Source organism: Amyelois transitella, chromosome 3 (assembly GCF_032362555.1).
Source record: "Amyelois transitella isolate CPQ chromosome 3, ilAmyTran1.1, whole genome shotgun sequence".
Classification (NCBI taxonomy): domain Eukaryota; kingdom Metazoa; phylum Arthropoda; class Insecta; order Lepidoptera; family Pyralidae; genus Amyelois; species Amyelois transitella.
This window is the reverse complement of record NC_083506.1, coordinates 12,199,299-12,220,011: the sequence shown is the minus strand read 5'-3', so window position 1 is coordinate 12,220,011 and position 20,713 is coordinate 12,199,299. Positions and strand designations below refer to the sequence as shown.

General features: G+C 40.1%; 2 protein-coding genes across 2 annotated transcripts; one reads left to right on the top strand and one right to left on the bottom strand.

Moving 5' to 3' along the window:
* The first annotated feature begins 7 nt into the window (after positions 1-7).
* Positions 8-8,871, top strand: LOC106132997 (5-demethoxyubiquinone hydroxylase, mitochondrial). Its single transcript, XM_013332583.2, has 5 exons — positions 8-159; positions 5,585-5,670; positions 6,352-6,580; positions 7,501-7,677; positions 8,733-8,871. Exons 2-5 carry the CDS (start codon positions 5,596-5,598, stop codon positions 8,831-8,833), a joined length of 582 nt encoding a protein of 193 aa, XP_013188037.2. The 5' UTR covers positions 8-159; positions 5,585-5,595; the 3' UTR covers positions 8,834-8,871.
* Positions 1,530-19,002, bottom strand: LOC106132995 (multiple epidermal growth factor-like domains protein 11). The gene is made up of 8 exons (XM_060948980.1): positions 18,864-19,002; positions 15,146-15,315; positions 13,501-13,740; positions 12,875-13,021; positions 9,516-9,716; positions 5,029-5,124; positions 2,355-4,574; positions 1,530-1,753 (listed from the first exon to the last, which is right to left on the bottom strand). The coding sequence occupies exons 2-8, from the start codon at positions 15,312-15,314 to the stop codon at positions 1,716-1,718; spliced, it is 3,111 nt and encodes a 1,036-aa protein (XP_060804963.1). The 5' UTR covers position 15,315; positions 18,864-19,002; the 3' UTR covers positions 1,530-1,715.
* Between the last annotated feature and the right edge of the window lie 1,711 nt (positions 19,003-20,713).

The window sequence follows — 20,713 nt, the reverse complement described above, 5'->3', positions numbered from 1 at the left end:
ACATTAGAAATGTCATTTTCTTAGTTCACAATTTGTAAACATTCTGTGTTGATGAAAATAAAATTTGTTTGTGCATCTAAATATTAATGCTTTCTATTTTATAACATTGTGCAATAATATACTTACATAAGAAGTTAATCCGTGTTAAAATATTATTCCGTAAGTAAAGTTTTATGCATCATATGATTATAAAAACTTTGAAGCAAACTTTATGCACAACTTGCTTTTAGGTATTTCTATTTCAATCTATTTTTTTTTATCAATGTTATTTTTTAATCATTGAAAGTAATTGTATCGCTGGATTCCAGATATTTTTTACTATATTAATCGGAATGTCAATAAGTTTTCCTTTGGTGAAAGTGGACAATGTTTTGAGAAGTGTATACAATGCTGAGTTATTGAAATCAGATTTGTATCTAGTATCAGTCACGTAGAGTTTGGGTTGTCGAAGATAAAATTATCCGAATTCTATTGTTCATCCTGCTTTAGTCCTGGTTGTTGAATTCCAAATTATATTTTTGAAATGTATTCTAATATGTTCTATCTTCATTTTTTAGGCAACATTCCTTTCCCCTTTTCATTAGAAATTATTATCTGTTTCTCTCCCATAAAACCACTTAATTTATCTATATAGAAATATTGTCTTTTCTGTTTCTTTGGAGTTCCCCGGCAACTTTTTTGTCTCCCTAGTTCACCTAGGCATTCCACTATTAAAGCAGAAACCATTAATTTTTCACTGATGAGGAAGAAAATTTTTGTTGAGTAACATAAAATGCTTACTTACCTACATACATCTACCCTACCAATTAATTCAATATTTGTAGGTTATTGTATCTAAGAAAAAATTGTAAGCCTCAAATTTTGACTTTCCACTTGACCTGTAAAAATCATTAAGTCGAAATTTGATGTTCAAGTTACATGTTCAGCCCTGTATTACAACTAAACTTGTAATCTGACTTCAATTAAAGGATGCAATTACCTGTAAAGGGAACTAAGGGATAGGCTTACAAAGTTAGGATTCCTCTTATAGGCGATGGGTTAGCAACCTGTCACTATTTGAATATCAATTCCATCACAAGGCCATACAGCTGACCACGACTCCGTCTACCCTGCAAGGGATATAGACGTGACTATATGTATGTAATAAACTGACTCACCCTTATTCATCAGGTGTAGACTCTCATATATGCTAAGACCAGACTGTCAACACAAATATGGCTTTATCAGAAGCATCATACAGGTCCTTCAGTGTGTAGGTTAAGGACATGCAGGGCACATTCTTGGAATATTGTCATTTTTATATGCTATGTATGTTTGTATATAATATAAATAGGCTAAACCCATACTTGTCAGAAAAGACGCAACAAGGGTTTAAGCCCAATGATGATAAGAGATAAGAACTATCCTAAAAATAAAGATTTTGAATAATGAAAATACATCAAAATCAGTCCATTCGTTTTTCTGCTACAATGCCAGTGACAGATCTTTTTTGAGGGTGGTGAATGAAGGACAACATGTATGATCTCTGTATTTTTTTATTATATTGCATTTTTTATAAGTCTAACCTATCCTTACAATCGAAATGACTAATTATTAATATTACATTTACAAGAAGTAGAAATTATACATAAAAGTATAATAAAATTAAAGAAATCACATTATCACTTATTAAGTAAGCTTGTCTTCAACTTCCCTTGCATTGGAAAATCATTTTGTCAAAACCTTCTGTGTTCACTGGATTCTTCAGATGAAGCTGGAAACAAAATAAACATATGTAATTGGGTTTAAAAAAATTTAAAATATACAAATTTAAAGTTTCGTAAACCAGCTGTCAGCTTTTAGATAGATAAATATTAAATGAAAGTATTACAAAGTTTCACCACTTCTTCTACAGCAGGTTCCTGATTATAGTGATAAGTTATTTTATGCAGGATTGTGTTAAATTGTAACCTAGCCTATAATATCTCTCTTTTGACACGTCACACTCCACATGTGTCGGCACGTGCGAGTACACTCGCCACTCGCAGCGCTCGCCCTGTATAGAGCAGCACAGCTGTATGTGTTACCGTAAGGCCGCCTGCAGTTCTTCCCCCGCCAGCCCGGCTCGCACTCGCACACGCCGCCCGCGCACACGCCGTGGCGCCACGTGCGAGTACACTCGCCACTCGCAGCGCTCGCCCTGTATAGAGCAGCACAGCTGTATGTGTTACCGTAAGGCCGCCTGCAGTTCTTCCCCCGCCAGCCCGGCTCGCACTCGCACACGCCGCCCGCGCACACGCCGTGGCGCCACGTGCGAGTACACTCGCCACTCGCAGCGCTCGCCCTGTATAGAGCAGCACAGCTGTATGTGTTACCGTAAGGCCGCCTGCAGTTCTTCCCCCGCCAGCCCGGCTCGCACTCGCACACGCCGCCCGCGCACACGCCGTGGCGGCACGTGCGAGTACACTCGCCACTCGCAGCGCTCGCCCTGTATAGAGCAGCACAGCTGTATGTGTTACCGTAAGGCCGCCTGCAGTTCTTCCCCCGCCAGCCCGGCTCGCACTCGCACACGCCGCCCGCGCACACGCCGTGGCGGCACGTGCGAGTACACTCGCCACTCGCAGCGCTCGCCCTGTATAGAGCAGCACAGCTGTATGTGTTACCGTAAGGCCGCCTGCAGTTCTTCCCCCGCCAGCCCGGCTCGCACTCGCACACGCCGCCCGCGCACACGCCGTGGCGGCACGTGCGAGTACACTCGCCACTCGCAGCGCTCGCCCTGTATAGAGCAGCACAGCTGTATGTGTTACCGTAAGGCCGCCTGCAGTTCTTCCCCCGCCAGCCCGGCTCGCACTCGCACACGCCGCCCGCGCACACGCCGTGGCGGCACGTGCGAGTACACTCGCCACTCGCAGCGCTCGCCCTGTATAGAGCAGCACAGCTGTATGTGTTACCGTAAGGCCGCCTGCAGTTCTTCCCCCGCCAGCCCGGCTCGCACTCGCACACGCCGCCCGCGCACACGCCGTGGCGGCACGTGCGAGTACACTCGCCACTCGCAGCGCTCGCCCTGTATAGAGCAGCACAGCTGTATGTGTTACCGTAAGGCCGCCTGCAGTTCTTCCCCCGCCAGCCCGGCTCGCACTCGCACACGCCGCCCGCGCACACGCCGTGGCGGCACGTGCGAGTACACTCGCCACTCGCAGCGCTCGCCCTGTATAGAGCAGCACAGCTGTATGTGTTACCGTAAGGCCGCCTGCAGTTCTTCCCCCGCCAGCCCGGCTCGCACTCGCACACGCCGCCCGCGCACACGCCGTGGCGGCACGTGCGAGTACACTCGCCACTCGCAGCGCTCGCCCTGTATAGAGCAGCACAGCTGTATGTGTTACCGTAAGGCCGCCTGCAGTTCTTCCCCCGCCAGCCCGGCTCGCACTCGCACACGCCGCCCGCGCACACGCCGTGGCGGCACGTGCGAGTACACTCGCCACTCGCAGCGCTCGCCCTGTATAGAGCAGCACAGCTGTATGTGTTACCGTAAGGCCGCCTGCAGTTCTTCCCCCGCCAGCCCGGCTCGCACTCGCACACGCCGCCCGCGCACACGCCGTGGCGGCACGTGCGAGTACACTCGCCACTCGCAGCGCTCGCCCTGTATAGAGCAGCACAGCTGTATGTGTTACCGTAAGGCCGCCTGCAGTTCTTCCCCCGCCAGCCCGGCTCGCACTCGCACACGCCGCCCGCGCACACGCCGTGGCGGCACGTGCGAGTACACTCGCCACTCGCAGCGCTCGCCCTGTATAGAGCAGCACAGCTGTATGTGTTACCGTAAGGCCGCCTGCAGTTCTTCCCCCGCCAGCCCGGCTCGCACTCGCACACGCCGCCCGCGCACACGCCGTGGCGCCACGTGCGAGTACACTCGCCACTCGCAGCGCTCGCCCTGTATAGAGCAGCACAGCTGTATGTGTTACCGTAAGGCCGCCTGCAGTTCTTCCCCCGCCAGCCCGGCTCGCACTCGCACACGCCGCCCGCGCACACGCCGTGGCGGCACGTGCGAGTACACTCGCCACTCGCAGCGCTCGCCCTGTATAGAGCAGCACAGCTGTATGTGTTACCGTAAGGCCGCCTGCAGTTCTTCCCCCGCCAGCCCGGCTCGCACTCGCACACGCCGCCCGCGCACACGCCGTGGCGGCACGTGCGAGTACACTCGCCACTCGCAGCGCTCGCCCTGTATAGAGCAGCACAGCTGTATGTGTTACCGTAAGGCCGCCTGCAGTTCTTCCCCCGCCAGCCCGGCTCGCACTCGCACACGCCGCCCGCGCACACGCCGTGGCGGCACGTGCGAGTACACTCGCCACTCGCAGCGCTCGCCCTGTATAGAGCAGCACAGCTGTATGTGTTACCGTAAGGCCGCCTGCAGTTCTTCCCCCGCCAGCCCGGCTCGCACTCGCACACGCCGCCCGCGCACACGCCGTGGCGGCACGTGCGAGTACACTCGCCCCCCCGCAGCGCCACCTCGCAGTGGTTCCCCGCGAAGCGAAGCGGGCACCGGCATTTGTTTATACCTTTACAGCGGCCCCCGTTCAGGCAGGGGATCACGCATTTTGCTGAAATAATAAATTAATTTATACTTATAGATATACTTCACTAGATAGGTGGTGGGGAATCCAAAACTTTTTGAGTGGGTGGCAATTCTGCTTGACGTTTATAAATGAGAGGTACGGGATGCCTTTTACCTATATACAGTAAGATATCACAACAACGCTTTAAACATTTGCGCGAAAGCGAACCCGAAGTGTAGCTACCGTTAGCCTTTACATTAAGTCCTTTATTCTTAGAGAGAGTTGAACAGAAATGGCGCTAATTTCCTACGTCGGGAACCACACGGCACACAAATCAATAAGAAGAGATCGACTGTTCAAGTTCGTAAAGATGTCGCAGTCAGTTGGAGGTTTATGTGGCCCCGACTTTACAATTTAATGTATTTCACTTTACACAGGCTCCTACGTAATATTTACTCTTCACAGATATAGCTAACAGATAATTCGCTAATATACTTACAAAATTCACACCTTAACCCATAGTAACCCTTTGTACACTGACACATGTCCTTCTGAATGCACTTCCCGCCATTCAGACACTTCTGAGAACATAAACCTGAAACAAAAATGAATTAATAAGAAGACATTCAGCCAGGCTGGCCCATCAGTGGGGCGGTATAGGCTAAAATAAGACATTCAGGTTTTGGTATATACCACTTTTTTATTGTGTTAAAAATATGTATGTAACAGCATACTGCATACTTCCTTCGCTTCATCCACATTCATAACTCTCTTCATGCAAGCTCGGCGGTTTCGGGTACTCTTGACTTGACCCTTTGCCAGGACGTCCGTAATTTGATTATTTTTATTGCTTTACAACTATTATGTAATGATTTAAGAAACATTCACAGAAATTTTGTATCAAAAACAAAATTAATTTATTTGGTGATTCTACTTGTAACCTTTCTGAAAATCAATTTTGATGGTTTTGTCAAAGAAGAGAAATTGTATTAATATTTATAACGAAAGTTTTCTCAAGTTGTTTTTTTTATAAAGTTTGCTTATTTTTGTTACAGAATAACCCAAAATGATTCGAAGACCAGCGTTGTTGTGTCAAGTTAGGCAAGCACACAAAATGCCCAGTTGGAACAAGAATCCACATGTAAGTATAACATACTGACGGGCTCAGTTAAAATTTTTTTCCTTTTGGGAGTTTCTGAGATATGAATTCGAAAGATTAGTTAAGTTCTTACCCGTCTTAAAAAAGGGGGTCTCAATTCGACAGCATTTTTTTACCCATTTATCAACTGTTATAGATTAAATATTTCACCGCTTTTTTTTATAATATCTACTTTTGTAATTAACGTCGTTTTCTTTTAAGCGAACCCTGGGCTCCTCAAAACAAGTGTCCGAGGGTGCAACTGGGAACACGCAAAGAAAGAGAGAGATCTGCTATTTCTACCACATCTTTGTGGTTTAACGCGAGAAATAAACTTTACTTAAAGGTTAATACTAATTATCTGTATATCCTACTAACTAATATTATAAATGCGAAAGTTTGTGAGTATGTCAGTGTGGATGTTTGTTACTCTTTCACGCAAAAACTACTGAACCGATTACGAAATTTGGTATGTAGGTAGCTGAAGACCCAGAATAATATATAGGCTAGGTACTTTTTATCCCGGAGTGCCAATAGTTTTGAGTGTATTCATTACAAACATAAAAATCTTTTCTCATTATTATTAGCGTGGATTAGTATGGATAATCCTGTGATTCAGTTAAAAAAGTTTACACACACACTGTTCTAACGCGCTTCAAATAACTACAAATTTAATTTTTCCAGCTGGACAAGATAATCCGAGTGGACCACGCGGGCGAATTGGGCGCTGATCGCATTTACGCCGGACAGATGGCGGTACTGGGCAACACGGCGGACGGCCCCACAATCAAGCACATGTGGGAGCAGGAGATAAAGCATAGAGAGCGGTTCGAGCAGTTGATCAACGAGTATAGAGTGAGGCCGACGGTGCTTACGCCGTTGTGGAATGTGGCCGGATTCGCGCTTGGCGCTGGTGAGCTTTTATCAGGGTCATAAACCCTTAAAAATATAGTTTTACTGAGAAGTGTCCTAAGATTATGATTCTCGTTAGAAAAACAGATGAACTTATCAAACTAAGGGTGTGTTTTGATGAGGCAAAATTCTTTTTTGAGTAAAATATTTGCATTCGGGGAGCAAGTCCATAATCTTCTTTTTGATAATTTTCTTGAGCTCTACACAATCATCCAACTTATGTATATGTATGGAGTATATATCTCTAGTCACACTTATGTATGTAAATGTATTATATGTAAGTGTATTAAGTAACCTTTTCATATTTTTATTATTATCTCTTACAGTTATCGCACCACCCGTACATCCATCTTAATTTGGTCCAAAGATTCGACTGGCAGAGAATCCTTGTGGCATTAAGTCCACCTATTGTACATTTTACGGGCATAAAGATTCAAATGTATACTAAAATTATAAAACTGAAAAATTTGTTTGTTTTTTTGTTTGTAAACTCTTTATTGCACATAAAAATAAATATAACAAAATCAGAACAGTCATTGAATATAAAAGAATATGTACAATGGCGGACTTATCCCAATCGGGATTTCTTCCAGTCAACCAAAATAAAAAGGAAAATCAAAGTCAAAGAGGCAGCGCAGATTAAAAGCAAAATTTGTTTGTTTGAACGCGCTAATCTCAGGAACTACTGGTTCAAATTGAAAAATTATTTTGTGTTGAATAGACCACTTACCGAGGTAGGCTTTAGGCTATATAAAATCACGCTGCAACTATAACGAGCGAAGAAATAATGGAAAATGTGAAATAAAAAACGGGGAAAATTATTCATACTTGAAGGCTTCAATGATGCCCAAAATAACTATACCACGCGGACGAAGTCGCGGGCACAGCTAGTAAATAATAAGCACCGTTCTTCATTTCCAGGCACAGCACTCCTAGGCAAAGAAGCGGCGATGGCCTGCACCGTAGCCGTGGAGACAGTCATAGTGGACCACTACAACGACCAGCTGCGGACCCTGATGGAGGACCCCAACGTGGACAGGGAGATACTGAAGACGATCACCAAGTTCCGTGATGAGGAACAGGAGCATCACGATACAGGTAAATTTGACAATTAATAAGTCTTTTCCCCTAGATAGTCACGGTTGCATTCTCACCACTCTGGAGAGAAGGCCGGGGTAAGGAGATACTGAAGACGATCACCAAGGGATGTGATGGGGAACAGGAGCATCACGATACAGGTAAATTTGACATTAATAAGTCTATTTCCCCTGGATAGTCACGGTTGCATCCTCACCACTCTGGAGAGAAGGCCGGGATAAGGAGATACTGAAGACGATCACCAAGTTCCGTGATGAGGAACAGGAGCATCACGATACAGGTAAATTTGACATTGATAAGTCTTTTCCCCTGGATAGTCCCGGTTGCATCCTCACCACTCTGGAGAGAAGGCCGGGGTAAGGAGATACTGAAGACGATCACCAAGTTCCGTGATGAGGAACAGGAGCATCACGATACAGGTAAATTTGACAGTTAATAAGTCTTTTCCCCTGGATAGGTTGCATCCTCACCACTCTGGAGAGAAGACCGGGGTTAAGCCTGGACATGGATCCTGGATTGGTTGCGTCAGGTTATTTTCACTCTCGTTTGACCTCTACATGGGAACCTAACCCGTATTGGATGATGGTTGCCTGAATGTGCAGGTTTCCTCACGATGTTTTCTCTCATTATAAGCATTGGTTAGTAATGAAACTAATGTACTTCGAAAATATTTTTTGGTACATGGCCGAGGTGGGACTCCAACCGGTGCTTTTATGTGCAACACGCGTTTTAACCGGGCATACATACATATGGTCACGTCTACATATATCCCTTGCGGGGTAGACAGAGCCAACAGTCTTGAAAATACTGAATGACCACGCTCAGCTATTTGGCTTAATGATAGAATTGAGAATTAAATAGTGACAGGTTGCTAATCCATCGCCTAAAAAAGAATCCCAAGTTTGTAAGCCTATCCCTTAGTCGCCTTTTACGACATCCATGGGAAAGACATGGAGTGGTCCTATTGGCACCAATGCAAAAAAGTGCATTGATGCCGGGAGCCACACGGGCACCCTACCGATTATATGTATGTATGTATAAATATCTTATTACAGGGATAGACCACGGAGCTGAGCAGGCGCCATTTTACAAAGCTCTGACTGAAGTAATCAAGGCCGGATGTAAAGTGGCCATCGCAATCTCCAAGAAGATATAGTTAATGAGTCGTAGTTAGAACAATATAGTATTTTTTTTGCAATTTCTCCGTTGGTTTGTTTTTAAATGTAGTTAGATTTCGTTTCTTACAGAAATGGTTGGTGTAACGTTCATGTACTTTACCTCCTCATTGTTATATCTCGTCTAAGACTACTACTAAGATATATCCCAGGTAGTGAGACTAATGTAGAAAACTGTCAAAAAAGGGTGAATTTTTAAACAGATCGTACACTGCGGACTGAAATTCTAAATTATTCGTTATTATGTAATAATTGTCATATCTTTTGGTTTCACAACATTCAAGTTTATTGCCGCTTCCAGAGCGTCAGTGTAGAAGAAACGGTAACAAACTGCAATGCAGCATTTTCTTCAATAACGTCAACTTCACAACTATCCAAAGTTAGAATAGAAATCTGGATGAGAGACAACATTTTTATGATTAATTTTAACCAATTAATCATAAAAATGTTGTAAGAAATTTAAACGATGACTGACAATAATATTTAACTTCTAATTCTAAGGGAATGTTAAAAAAAAATATATAAATACATAAATAGGCACGTTACCTCATTCGCAATTAAAACAATTACCTTGTTCATTTTGTAACGTCTAGCACAGCGCAGTCTTACAATGATATTCCACGTGAACTTATTATGTGTACTTACATCAATAAAATACCTTACCCCCTTCGCAATTCCGGCCCTGGTAACCCGGCGGACACGAACACACCCCCGGCGCGGTACAATTCCCGCCGTTCATACATTGCGGGTAGCACAGCGCCGTCTTACAATGCTGCCCCATATATCCTTCGGGGCATTGGCAAATCTTCTCGTGATTGCACCAACCCTGGTTCGCACATTTCTTGTCGCACTCGGGATCGGGTCCTGGAATTCGTTTTTGAAAGTTGGTTAAATTGATTGAAAAATTTGAAGGTAAAATTAAGTAATCTGATAATATTGCGTGGCACGGAGCGTAGCCGTTGTTTTCGCGCGAAAAACCTATCGCCGTCCCGTTTCACGTCATAGTTAAAAGCGAAACAGCGATAGTTTTAAAGATGGCGTCGTGCGTAACGCGCTACGGGGGCAGACGATTGTTACTCATGTGATAACGTTTAGTTATTTCTTTTTATTAGGATTTATTTTAATGTTTCATCAAAAAGACTTTTGTACTTTAATTAATTTCAAATTCAATAAAAAATTTACCATGCAAAAGATCAAATAAAAACACAAACGCAATTTTAACATGACTTAAAAAACAATTAAGCCTCGCCATTAATACAAAATGGCAATGTTATGACAAAATGGTCATTGAAAATCAGTATTGCTTTAAGATTGCCATTGAAGATTTTAACGTCTTCCTGTAGGCTTCAAGTGTAATTTTATTTTTAAAAGTTTTTACGATTTAATATTACCAAAGTGGAGTAAAGTGTGTTTTACTTAAGTAAACTACATATTGATATGATTTAAGGAAACTATTTCAGGAAATTTTTACCTCGTGTTTATATTTGATTTAACAAATAATGTATTGATATAAGGATATATTGTATAAGTCTTATCGAGTAAAAGTGTAATAAACTTGAGATTCTTCTTTTAGGCGATGGGCTAGGAACCTGACTAATAGAATCAAAATGCCATCAATGAGCCATGCTGAAGTTTATTTTGTTAGTGATTACGTGATATACGCATGTGAATGCGATGTATTATTTGAAAATGAAAGTACATATATTTTATAAATATTTAGATAAATATATACGGGACAGATTGTGTTAGCCTCGAAGAAAGTTCAAGACTTTTGTTACTAGATACTAACTCAACGATACTTTATTTTATGATAAACATACCAGGACAGTTAAGGAAAGTTCGTTTCTCATCAAACCCTGGCCGGGATTCGAACTCGGGACCTCCGGCGTCACAAGACAAGCGCACTACCGATGCGCCACAGAGGCCGTTACCCGATTTTATACTGATTTTGGATAGCTATAGTATACTTAACTTAAGCTTACAACGGAGTCTTAAGAAGATTGGAAAAAAGCAAGCAGTTGTACCAACCTAAAACACAAATACTGTGAGCAGAGGCACCGCACTTCAGCCAGCCAGAGCTCGGGCAGCCCAGAAAAAACAATGCATTGTTAATCGCCTGAATTAAAAGCCAGGCTTCACGGCACATACAAACATACAAGTGCTGTGAACCCCATGTCAATGTCGAATGGGTTGTTAAAAACTCGTGTATTTCACATAATGATCTCTTACTGCTCATAATGCGATTTTGCTTCAAATGTTCGTTCGCTTCGTGTACAAATTGGCAAGTATGTTTGGCGTGAGCTATTTTTTTTCTTGTATAATTTATTAGTTTCAGCGATTTGACGTATGTCAATCATTGTGCACATTATTTGTCATTCTCTGAGTGTAAAGTAAATGACGGTCGCGATTGTTTTTTCAATAAGTCTCTGCAAATTGATGTGCAACTTAACTCTTTAATTTTGTGAACGTGCGATATTACAAACTAGCGAACGCCCGCGGCTCCGCCCGTTAACTCCCAATATTAACCGTTCCTGTGGGAATTTCTAAAAATGTTGCCGTCCTACGTTAGAACGTGGATTTTCAACTATGAGCATACCAAATTTTAATCTAATCGGTCCAGCGGAACAGACAGACAGACTTTATAATATAAATAACGGATTGTTACTTTATCTAATGTTACCAGCATTTAAGATTTCTACAGCATAGTAGTAAGTATTACAGTTGGTATTCCCTAGTCTATTGAGCAGCTTATTTACGACCATGTTATGTCTAACTCATAAACCTTATTACAATGCATGTATAAAGGCCGAATGACGTATTGTTAAAGCAACACAACCATCAATATTGGTATACTAGCTGTGCCTGCGACTTTGTCCGGATGAATAATTTTCCTTGTTTTTTTTTCACATTTTCCATTATTTCTTTGCTCCTTGTAGCGTGATGTCATATAGCCTAAAGCCTTCCTCAATAATGGTCTATTCAACGCAAAAAGAATTTTTCAATTCGAACCGGTAGTTCCTGAGATTAGCACGTTCAAACAAACAAACTCTTCAGCTTTATAATAGTAAGTAATAGTAATAGTAGTAAGTATAGATTATGGAGAATCGATTCTGCATTTTCCATTATTTCTTCGCTCCTCATAGTTGCAGCATGATGTAATATAGCCTAAAGCCTTCCTTGATAAATGGTCTATTCAACACGAAACGAATTTTTCAATTCGAACCAGTAGTTCCTGAGATTAGCGCGTTCAAACAAACAAACTCTTCAGCTTTATAATATTAGTATAGATAGTATAGATAGTTCTCTATTTAATACGCAGGTAAGTGTGTCATTTTCGGCTGTGTTGCATTTTATTACGCACTCATTTATCAAAAAACAAAGTTAAGTACATAAGATGTGATAAATATTGTGATTTTGTCTTAGTATTTCTCAATATAAAGTAATTTTTGTATTCTTTAAATGACATGGTATGACATGGCGGTTCACAGATATGGGTTATTAGTAGCAAAGCTCAACGGAAACAAATGAAATGCAATGTTTTAGTTCCGACCCGGCTCGTCGGTTGTATGGATTCGTTTGTATGAAACAGAAAAGCATGAATCACATTAATAAGCTGGGCATCAATATATGATTTTATACACAGTTCAGTGTTCCATTAAAAAATGTATCAGTAAGCGTTGTGTCTGTGTTTTTGAAAGTTTCATTGTTAGTTTTAAAACGAGTTATGTAAACTTCTGAATGGTAAAATATGTTGGAAAGATTTTTACAACAATATATTTTTCTTTTATTTCCTCCCAATTGATGGTATTTTGGGGTGTTACAAAAAATAATAGATATGTATATCTATGACAATGAATGTCCTATAGATAATAAATCAACCTCCACCTGTGTTTATGGTAATGTAATGTGTCTGTGGTTTTTCTTAATTTTATTTTTTTTAAATTGAAACAAACAAAAACACAGGCGCGTAAGTGTTAAAAATGCGTTTGGCGATACTATACCTGTCCTTTCTAAATACACACCTCTCTGTGCGCATTCCTTCTTTAGGTTTAACCTCAAGGGGGTACCTTTTAGAGACATATTGTTGTGAACGGTCTTCAGCTCAAGGCTGATGCCGAATGTCGCCACCCCACTAACATTACCCATGCAAGGCAGCGATATACTGAACTCTGGGGACAAACTTCGTGTTAATAGATACGTTGTCTGAGACACTACTTAATTATACAAATTTGTAGGTATCAATTAAGTTCTAAGTCCCTCTATATCGCCCGCTCGATTGACTGGCAGAGAAAATCCCCTTTGTACCTAGACTTTTAGATATAGAAGCGAAAGAAGTGCGCAGGGTTCGTGGCAAGTGGAAAGATGTGGTCTCTGCCTACCCCTCCGGGAAAGAGGCGTGATTTATGTATGTACTTTTAAATATTATTTAAAGAATCATCACTTCATATTATAAAGTCGACCTATTTTCCCTGTCTGTATGCATGCGCAACTTAATCTCGGAAAGTCGACGGATTTCGTTCCCGTTTAAACGTTGGAAAGAGGGTTTTCTAAAGAAGTTTTTTACCTACAAATGTTACCCGTGCGAAGCGAAGTGTCTCTAGTAGGTACGAGATAAAATTTTCATTATTAAATTATATTTTTTAACTACCTTTAGGGGTTTTCGGCACTCGCCCTCTCGTTTTGATAGAAAGCACTGGCGGCTTCATTATATTGAGATCTGACGAAGAGAGAGTTTCGAAGTTGTATTCGTATCGCTTCTTGGACTTCCACGTGAAGTTGACGTAACCCACTTCAGATGGTATTACGGGCAGTTTGAGAGAGAAGTTCGGGTCTAAGATGTAAGATTGCACATTGCCGTCCATTATTGCGAATATTTTCATCGATAAACCTGCAAAAGAAATTTATATAGAATCAAATAAGTTAAACTGATTTTAAGAATGTATTTAGTAAGGATCAAATAACATCGATTTAATATAATAAGGAATTCGGCTAGATTTTTATTCAATTACAAATTAATTTTTTTTTTTTTGTAATACTATCATTAAGCCAAAAAGCTGTACGTGGCTTTTCAGTCTTTTGATGACTGTTTGCTCTGTCTACTCCGCAAGGGATATATGTAGACGTGATTTTATTTTGAGTAATCATAATGATGTTTGTCCATACTTGACAAGTCTGCTTATCGCCGTGTTCTGGGTCAACCAGTAACAACAACAACTGCAGATATCAATAGAATCAGGTAAAAGATCTTACAAATAAAGAAAAATGTCTAAACAAATATACCAGAAAGTCTTATCGCTGAACATCGCATTGGCGCTTCACTATCCATAGTGAGTAGTACTCGTATATGAGTAGATATAGATGTGGAAAGAGGTAGTCTCTGCCTACCCCTCCGGGAAAGAGGCGTGATTTTATTTATGTATGTATGTATGTATAGATGTGGAGTCTGGCGTCGGGATTGGGGCCCTTGTTATCACCTTCACTTACTATCGTACGACTTGTCCTTAAATTATACAATACTAGCTGTGCCCGCGACTTCGTCCGCGTGGAATAGTTATTATGGCCATCATTGAAACCCTCAATGATGAATAATTCTCCCATTATTTCTTTGCTCCTTATAGTTGCAGCGTGATGTTATATAGCCTAAAGCCTTCCTCGATAAATGGTCTATTCAACACAAAAATAATTTTTCTATTCGAACCAGTAGTTCCTGAGATTAGCGCGTTCAAACGAACAAACTCTTCAGCTTTATGATATTAGTATAGTATAGATTATAATATTAGTATAGATTATGGATAATCGATTCTGCATTTTCCATTATTTCTTCGCTCCTCATAGTTACATTATTTCTCTTTCTTTCTGTTCGATCGACTGGTCCTTACCGCTGAACATCCGCACTTGCCGCTCGTCGATCCACAGCGAGATGTCGGTGTGGTGCCGAGCTTCGGGCTCGGGCTCCTTGTAGCCATCTTTACTCACTGTCATACAACTTGTCCTAAAATTATACAATTAGTTCTTACCGCTGAACATCCGCACTTGCCGCTCGTCGATCCACAGCGAGATGTCGGTGTGGTGCCGAGCTTCGGGCTCGGGCTCCTTGTAGCCATCTTTACTCACTGTCATACAACTGGTCCTAAAATTATACAATTAGTTCTTACCGCTGAACATCCGCACTTGCCGCTCGTCGATCCACAGCGAGATGTCGGTGTGGTGCCGGGCTTCGGGCTCGGGCTCCTTGTAGCCATCTTTACTCACTGTCATACAACTGGTCCTAAAATTATACAATTAGTTCTTACCGCTGAACATCCGCACTTGCCGCTCGTCGATCCACAGCGAGATGTCGGTGTGGTGCCGCGCGTCCGGCTCGGGCTCCTTGTGCACGCGGCGGCCAGCCCCCAGCACCAGCGACAGCGCTAACGCCAGGCCGGCCGCCAGCCGCCCGCCCGTCGACGCCGACCGCCACATGCTTTCAAAAGAATAAGTTGAAAGGAAGAATCGTTAATTCATTAATTAATTATCTTGAATTACAACTGTAGGTAACAGCATTAGTAAGTTGACTTGGGAAAATATATTTGCATCGCGACAAAACAAGAAATGTAGGCAACGTAAAAATATTTTGTTAGAGAGTTGATCATTGATATTTTTTTTTACAAAAGTGCTTTAAGTTTTCGTTGTTCCCTAAATAAGCTTTAATATTGTATTTGCCGACACCTCTGTTGATAAAATGTTAAGATTTCAAAATGTGGTTAAGTTAAACACCGTGAAAAATACACACAATAATAACCGTGTAACTGGCGTATAATTTGTTTGAATGCCATACAAAACGCGTTTCGACCGTCGTCGCTCAAAAAAAAAAAAGAGGAGAAAAAACAAAAATTATCACAGTTAACATAATTGATTGGGCCGTTTGGACGTGCTTCCACAGGTATCATCGTGAGAAAAGACCGGAGCTTATAAAAACGGACAACTTCATTAAATATCCCCTGTCAAAAGTAATGTCTACTAGCTTTTTTTCCCGCTCCCGATGTCAAATTAAACGTACAAAAGGTGTTAACAAAAAAAATTACTCGCCTCTATTTGTAGGGATTCTCAACAGTTTGGAGTAAGTAGTTACGTTTTTATTTTTATTTTTAGTTGTAGACAAATTATAGATCACTGCATTGTGGGCTTCGTCCGATTAAAAAATAATAATATATTATTTTTTTGGTAAGTTTTAATGTGAAGTGGTACATATAGATTTTAGGTGTTCATTTTTAACGTTTCATAAAATAGGTCAAAAAAATATAATGTCAATAGTTGCAACCTTGAAAATGACAAGAAATCGCGTTTGTTATTAAATTTGCGTAAATAAAGAAAAAAATCTTGTTTTCTATTTGAAGTTTTATCTTATCGTCCAATTAAGGAATAATTTGTATTGCCGAATCAACAGGTCAATGTAGCTGTTACATGCTGATACAAGACCCTAATCAGAAAAATGCAGGCGCCAATTTTTTTTTTTATCTCATAATGTATATGGATTAAGTAAACCGATTCAACCTACGGCTTGATTCGAAATACGACTTGAACTAGACTGGAAAATAGAACGAAAATTTAAAAATATATAAGAATCCATCTTAAGATGAGTCTATATTTTGTATTCATTATTCATTATAAGATGAGTCTACATATATTTTGTATTCATTATAGCAAAGCCATTTCATGCATGGAACTTTAGATGTAACTCATTTAACAAGACATCCTATATTAATATTATAATTATTTATTGAACATTGGCGCGACGATAACCCCAAATTAACGTTAGATATGATAAAGCAACAGTCAGATGAAACTCAATCAAACCGACGAGTAATCAATGTGCAGATGTTTCAAATCAATCATTATAAGTAATTATTTAATTACCAGTGCAAATGTAGCTACAAAATAACAGATATAATTTAGGTAGGTATTTAGTATAAGTTTTAGTAGTTTTATAGGCGATGTGGTTTAATAATCTGTGTAGTTTATAGTACTCATTTAAGTTTAAGAAGTATGTGGTATTTCCATGTGGTAATTAAAATGTTTTAGAGGTTTTCCTTTTTGAATAATCTGGTGAAAATGTTGCAGTATAGTTTGTTCCGCCGCTTCTTCTTCACTTGCGCTTTGGAAGCGGTAGGAGACATAATTAGATTTAAGTGATGTTAAGTCAATAAGTGATACCTTGTATCCAATTTTGAAAATATATATTCTGAATCACAAAACTTTTGAGGGCATTTCGACTATCCAAACCAACTTGATTAGGTATAATTCAACCAGTTTTAATTAAAGGCTTAGACCTGTTTCGATTTGGGTCTGTAGTGTGCGCCTGGTTATAACGGTCTCCAGCCCAGGCGGTCGAGATAAAAAGATGCAAATTCAAATTCAAATTCAAAATTTTTATTCATTATTATAGGATATTATTATATCGCTTAATAATTGTCGTATGGTTTAACAACTTGGTTGACGTCAAATAAATTACTTAAAAATAAATGCAACATTAGGCATGGGTTTTGCAAAAGTGCAGTCGGTCATTCGCACTCGGACCGTTTATCGCGGCCGCAGGATGTACGAGACGGCGGGGCAGACGACACAATACTCATTAGATTTTCAACCATTGGATTTACAGCAAATTTTAAATGAAGACTACCCCGTGTTCCGTAGCATACAAAATAAGATTGTTTGAAAATCTGCAGTTGCATTTGAATGTTTTACAGGGAATTTTCGGACTAGTTTTGGCATCGTACCGATGAGATTGTAACTACTTGCTTTTAGGGCAAAGGGCACAATAGAATATTACGTACATTATCGGGTGTAATCACCAACAAGCTATAAAAACTAGAACTGACCTATAATACCACGATGATAAATGTTAACGTCACCATTATCTAATTTCGAGGTACTTATTAAAGCGTTAAAAAATCGCAAAGCTGCTTATCTCCGGTTTAGACTAAGGAAACAATACGAAATGTTGGGTACCCCTGGCTACACTTGTTCAGCTAACCTGCCCATACGATACCCGCTCGGAACAGGTAACCGAGTAAAAAGTAAAAAAAAAATAATGTCCGGCGCTCACGGCCGCTCCTGTGCCTCGCCACTCCTCCCATGTCGTTTGTCATCAGATCATTTTACAAACTTACAGACACGTGATTATTAACGTCCTATTAGACAAAACTGCATCGGCTTATCTTAATTGTGAATTTAGTCTGACAGCACATTTCACATATTATAAATATGCCATACATCTTGGTTTCAATATGTACAAGTCTAGATTTTTTTTTTATAAACGTTCGCTAAAAATGGTCTAAAACTGACAAGGATACTCAGCCGGTTTTATAATTGCACATGCCGCCTTGAACCTGATTTAGCATAAACGGACAACGTTGTCCGATCTCGGTGATACCGTGCTTGACATGCTCACATTGGAGCCCCTAAGCCCCTATTAATAACGCATCCGATATGTTTACATGCGCCAGATACTACTGTTTACATTATTCACGCTTTTAATCTCAACTTTTTTTTTTGTCTAATAAAAGAACTTTACAAGCTGACTCAAAAGTTAAATTGTTGACGCTTTTTCTTTGTTTACCGCCGAGCTTGCATGAAGAGTTATGAATGTGGATGTAGCAATAGAAGTATGCAGAGATCGTGGCAAGTGGAAAGATGTAGTCTTTGCCTGCCCCTCCGGCGTGATTTTAAGTATGTATGTATGTACTAAAACTATAAGGTAAGTATTGTTGATTTAGATGATCGATTCGTGAAGGTAGTATGAACGTGTTTGTCTTTATTGAATGATATATTTATTAAACCAAGGGTAATATAGTTATGTTGATTTACTGATTGTACACAAAATTATAACACAATCGGGTTAATTGAAGTTAATTTCGTATCGATTAAACAATTAACTCGCAAGTGGGATCAATGATCTTTATTTCCAGATAGCTGTTATCCCGATCGAAATTCGCGACAAGAATAAATTAAAAAATAAAAACAATCACCTACCTGGCTTCGGCAGAATCCTGTCGAGCACGTTTTGTTTAATTTGATGCACAATTCAAGTATTAAAAAGTTCACAACACTTCGCGATTTTTGGTATGTTTCGGCGGTATTGTCCGGTAGTCACGCAGCAGTGTGCGTCTGTCCGCGGCCGCAGTGGAACTGAATTCGTTCTAAGCTCTGCACAGGCTCGTGCATTTATCATTTAAAACACAGCAATTTCAACTCTATGAACATATAATAAATATCAGGTATGAAGTTTGGATTATACGACGTTTAAGTTCACAAGCTTTATGCTGCTACAGTCATAACATCCTTCTGGATCCTGAAGATTAAGGTTCCTTTGATTCCGAAGTGCATTTTACTATAAATCACCATTTTGGACATGTTTCGACTTAACATGTTAGACAAAGATGATAAAATGAGATAAGTTCTTAAGTTTTTTTATTTTTAACCTTAATGTACTTAATGCGACAAGTCTTAAAAACAGCGGCAAAATATTAATAAAAAAAACAACTAAGTGCGAGTCGGACTTCAATACCATTATCACGTTTGTTATTTAATTATTTTTTTATTCACGTTTCTACCTCTTTATTATTTTATTGTAATATTATCATGTCTGTGCACCACCTGCTACTGTTTGCTTTCTTTATAATTCTCCCAAATAAAAATATGTTGCCCGATTTTTACTGCTATCGCTTTCAGTGATAAGTCCTATAAGAATTATTGTAATGTTTATTATACTGACCAAAATAGGTATTTTTTAAACATATAGTTACCATGTAGAATTATTGTACCGTAGATACGCTACGCTATTATTTATGTACAAATTTATACCAGCCGTACATCCATCTCAGTTTGGTCCAAAGGTTCGACTGGCAGAGAATACCATGTGGCATTTAGTCCACCTGTTGTACATTTTACGCGCATAAAGTTAAAATAAATAAATTTATGTACACAGAAAACACCGAGAATGATAAACACTTAATATTTGAAAACATAGTAAAATTTTATACAGTAAATAACTATTGAGTTAATACATGACATAATTATATTACCTAAAAATTGTTCAGACGTCCGTCATTGAAAGCACACGAAACTACACCTGAAAATATTTGTCACAGCCAATGAAATAGAAACAATAAATTAAAATGCTACTATACTTTTTGTAAAATGTTAAGAGCTTTACATGTTAGGGAACCCTCATATTTGAATTGTTATGTATTTCTATTGTATTGAATTTCGCCCGCCGCTCCATCCGCGTGAAAAATATATCCTTTTCCGTCCTGACAATATATGTATGCAGAATTTCATGGAGATTGGTTCGGTGGTTTTGACGTGAAAGACGGACGAAAGCACATTTTCATATTATTAGCATGGATAATAAATTATGAATAAAACACAATGCACAACTAGTATTGCAGCCTAACAACAATGTTTATTTCAGTAACAAGTATCAATAAACTGCTAATGAGGATGCACAATTGAAATTAATTGAAACTTACCCTTTAGAGGTTAAAATGGCCGACAAGTGCGCTTTGCGCTTGCGCCTGCTTATTGTCGTTCGGGTGTCGGTTGCTATGTTCGATTTCAGTTACGTTCAAAATTCACTTGCATGCAATAGATTATAAAATTTGCATACATAACTATTATAATAGGATATTTTTTTTTCGTTTCATAATGCCTACACACTTATATTATACACATCAAATCAACTCTGTGATTAATTCAAAACAGTTAAAATTAATTATCTCTTTAATTATTCTCGTCATTTCTCATTTTATATTTTCAAATAAATAATAATTCAAACCGCCGGCTATCCGTCTTTTCGTATGTCTGGTCGTCACAACAAGTGT